General features: G+C 35.3%; 1 protein-coding gene across 1 annotated transcript in view; it reads right to left on the bottom strand.

Moving 5' to 3' along the window:
• The window catches only part of NRG3 (neuregulin 3), a 2,137,828-nt gene that overhangs the window by 272,682 nt on the left and 1,861,953 nt on the right, over positions 1–3,193 (bottom strand). Inside the window, exon 4 of the mRNA XM_042781740.1 lies at positions 2,836–2,862. Coding sequence (XP_042637674.1) covers positions 2,836–2,862 — 27 coding nt within the window. The remainder of the gene's footprint in view (positions 1–2,835; positions 2,863–3,193) is intronic.

Genomic DNA, 3,193 nt, shown 5'->3' with positions numbered 1-3,193 from the left:
AGCCAATCACAGCATCAGAACTCTAACCATGTGAGAGAGAGTGGGAACCTCCCAAAACATTGTATTGTGCCACGCCCAACAGAAATAACCCAGGTGGATAGCTCCTCAGTTGCTCATAGAAAATCCCACCTTGGAGTTTACAAAGACTTATGGGTAGAAAAGCCACACTAAGTAATTTACTACACTGCAAGTTTGGAAGCTTTAAGTCTGAGTTCAAAGTGCCAGGCTCTAGGGGCTGAGTGAAAGCCCTTCAATCTTGAGCTTCAGCTCTGCCTTCTGCTCCCAGCCCACTGAAGCTAGAGGCTTTTCTTTACTCAGACAGCTGCTGGCTTCTGAGACTGACAAGCCCAAAGTTGGCAAGTAAAAAGGCACAGTCCCGATGTTATCAAACCATATGGCAGGCCATTAATTCAGTTCCATTGAAAGTCTCAAGGTCAGCAGAGTATAGCAGACTGCTGAACAATGATGACATCATTACATGCAGGGTTCAAGTATGCCGTAAGCTAGAGAGTGTTCCGCAAGAATTATCCTTATATACAGGAAGCAGGCCTCATCCCTAAAGCAGTTACTCAGCTGCTTATAGTATATTCCACCTAGGAGCTGATTACCAGTCTCATCATGGCGAATACTACATCCAAGCTGCCCAGCCACTCAACCACGCCCAGCCAAGTTGACACACAAACTTAACTACCACAGTGGTTAAGGCATTTGGCTACTAACCAAAAGCTTGGTGGTTTGAACCCATCAGTTGTTCCACAGAAGAAAGATGGGGCAGTCTGCTTCCGTAAAGATTTACAGATTTGGAAACACAACAGGTGTTGTTCTGAGTTGGAATCAACTTATAGCAGTGAGTTTGTTTTCTGTTTTGTTTTAATCTCTAATTTACCCTCAAAACTTCTAGCAATAGAATTACCAACTTGATATCTCTCAGATATATCAAAGGTACCTCAGAAACTCTATTTCCTCACCTAATCTATTAAACATCACCCATAAATCTTCTTCTCTCAGTATGCTTTTTCAGTAAATGAGCTAGCACTTATACAAATGTAAAAACTATAAGCCCTGTAATCATCCTCGATCATTTCTCTCTTCTAGCCTTCAACATGTATCTCAAATATTTGTTGATACCACTTTCTAAATATGTATTAACTTTTTCTCATATCTTCCACAATGATAGTAGTCCAAGCCAATATCATCTTATCTAGAGTAAACAAAAAAACAAACAAACAAAAAACAAACTCACTGCCATCAAGTCAGAGCCAACTTATATTGACCTCTCTTTCGGTTTCCAAGGAGGTATTGCCATGGAAGTAGTTTGCCTGATCAAATAGGTCCTAACAAATTTATGACTTTATATTTATTAATTTTGTTACCAGATTAATATTGGTAAGCATACTAAACTGTATGTTCTCCATCAAACTAAGTTTTCTGTCCAATTTTACTAACCATTTTATTTCTAGCATCTTGAACTTTTTTCTTGGTTTATACTGAACATTCAATAAATATTTGTTGAATTAATGGTTAAGTTAATACAAGTAAATTTATAAGTTGTTGTCATTGTTATGTGCTATTGAGTTGTCTCAGACTCATAGTGACCCCTCCTTGGGTTTCTGAGGTCATATCACTGAGGAAGTAGATTGCCATCCTTCCTTCCCAGGAGTGGCTGATGGGTTTGAACTGCTAGAGTTCTGGTTAACAGTCAAGTGCCTTAGGCACTCAGCCACCAGGGTATATAAGTTGTTGTTGTTGTTGTTGTTATGTGCCGTGGAGTCGGACCCGACTCATAGTGACCCCTCCTTGGGTTTCTGAGGCAGTATCACTAGGGAAGTAGATTGCCCCATCTTCCTTCCAAGGAGTGGCTGGTGAGTTTGAACCGTCAGCCTTCTGGTTAGCAGTCAAGTGCCTTAGGCACTACACTACCAGAGCTCCTATATAAGTAGTATCTTATTAAATATATGCAAGTATGAAACAATTATTCATAGCCACATCAGGTAAGTGAAAAATCTGAGAAGTAACAGACTAAACAAATAGAGCACAATAAAATTTGCTTTCAAACTTCAATTTGAAACTTCAATTTCACAGTCTTAATTCCTGAATTTAACAAGATGCATCAAACTTTATAGATTGTTTATTTTCCATTTTACTTAACATATAGACCAATTCTTAATTTTGTTAATTCTTAATGCTGCTGTAATTGTTATAAGAAGTTATCTATGGATATAGGAAATAATGTCAATGGGAAGCATTCTATATTTCTTTAAAAATGGGTTTTTGCAATGCAAACAATTTAGAAAGAAATATTATAATTTTATACAAGGAAATGTTTATCTGCTCCCTCCAAATTAAGATTAACAGTTAAGATTCATACCAAAATGTGTCTAAAGTAGTCATCATACAAAGGTAAAAGGAATTAGAATAGGAAATAAGAAAAACAGATGTTGTTTGGACTATTCTCATTGTTTTCTATCATTTGTTCAGTGTTTATCACATTATAGATATTGTGCTAAGCAATTTATACATACAGTAACTTAGGACCTATTATTACCATTATTTTATAGGTAAGAAAATTGAGGATTAAAGAGATTAATCCAAACCTTGTCCTTAATTCAACTTCTTTGTGATTCCAGAAACAGCATATAACATCAAATTGCCTTCTCAGTAATTATTTCAATTTGAGTCATGACATCATGAAAAGTCAACAACAACTTTTTGTTACTACTAATAGCATTTGATAAGGAGACATGTCTATTATAATTAATGAGGAAGGAGATCACTATGTGTATTATACAATGCAGCTTTTCCAAGATATGTAAGGAGAAAATTGATTATTCTTACCCATGAATTCAATTCCCAAGTGGTCTGCTACACCAAAGTTAGCATGTAAAGAAAAGAAACAGAAAAACAAAAAAAAGGTTAGGAAAAATCCATACAGGATCCAATGCCTTTAAGACTGACTTCTGAGGCAAAGATGTCTCAATCTTAACTATCATTTTTTTACTAGAAATAGTTAATTTGCAAATTACAAAAAAAAAATTATATAGGGGTAATTTTCATGCTGATCAATTGTTTTCCAAAAATTATAGACTACAATTTTAGATAGAAAAGTATGTATAAATTATCAACTATGCAAGTATAAGTTTAGAAGGAGAAAAAAAGAAAAATAATTTATACAAAGAAAATTGTTACTAATATT

The sequence above is a fragment of the Orycteropus afer genome, unplaced genomic scaffold (genome assembly GCF_000298275.1).
Source record: "Orycteropus afer afer isolate SDZICR_OR568_19922 unplaced genomic scaffold, OryAfe1.0 scaffold00163, whole genome shotgun sequence".
Taxonomy (NCBI): domain Eukaryota; kingdom Metazoa; phylum Chordata; class Mammalia; order Tubulidentata; family Orycteropodidae; genus Orycteropus; species Orycteropus afer.
Note: the sequence above shows the minus strand (reverse complement) of the source record. Positions and strands in the feature narration are given on the sequence as shown.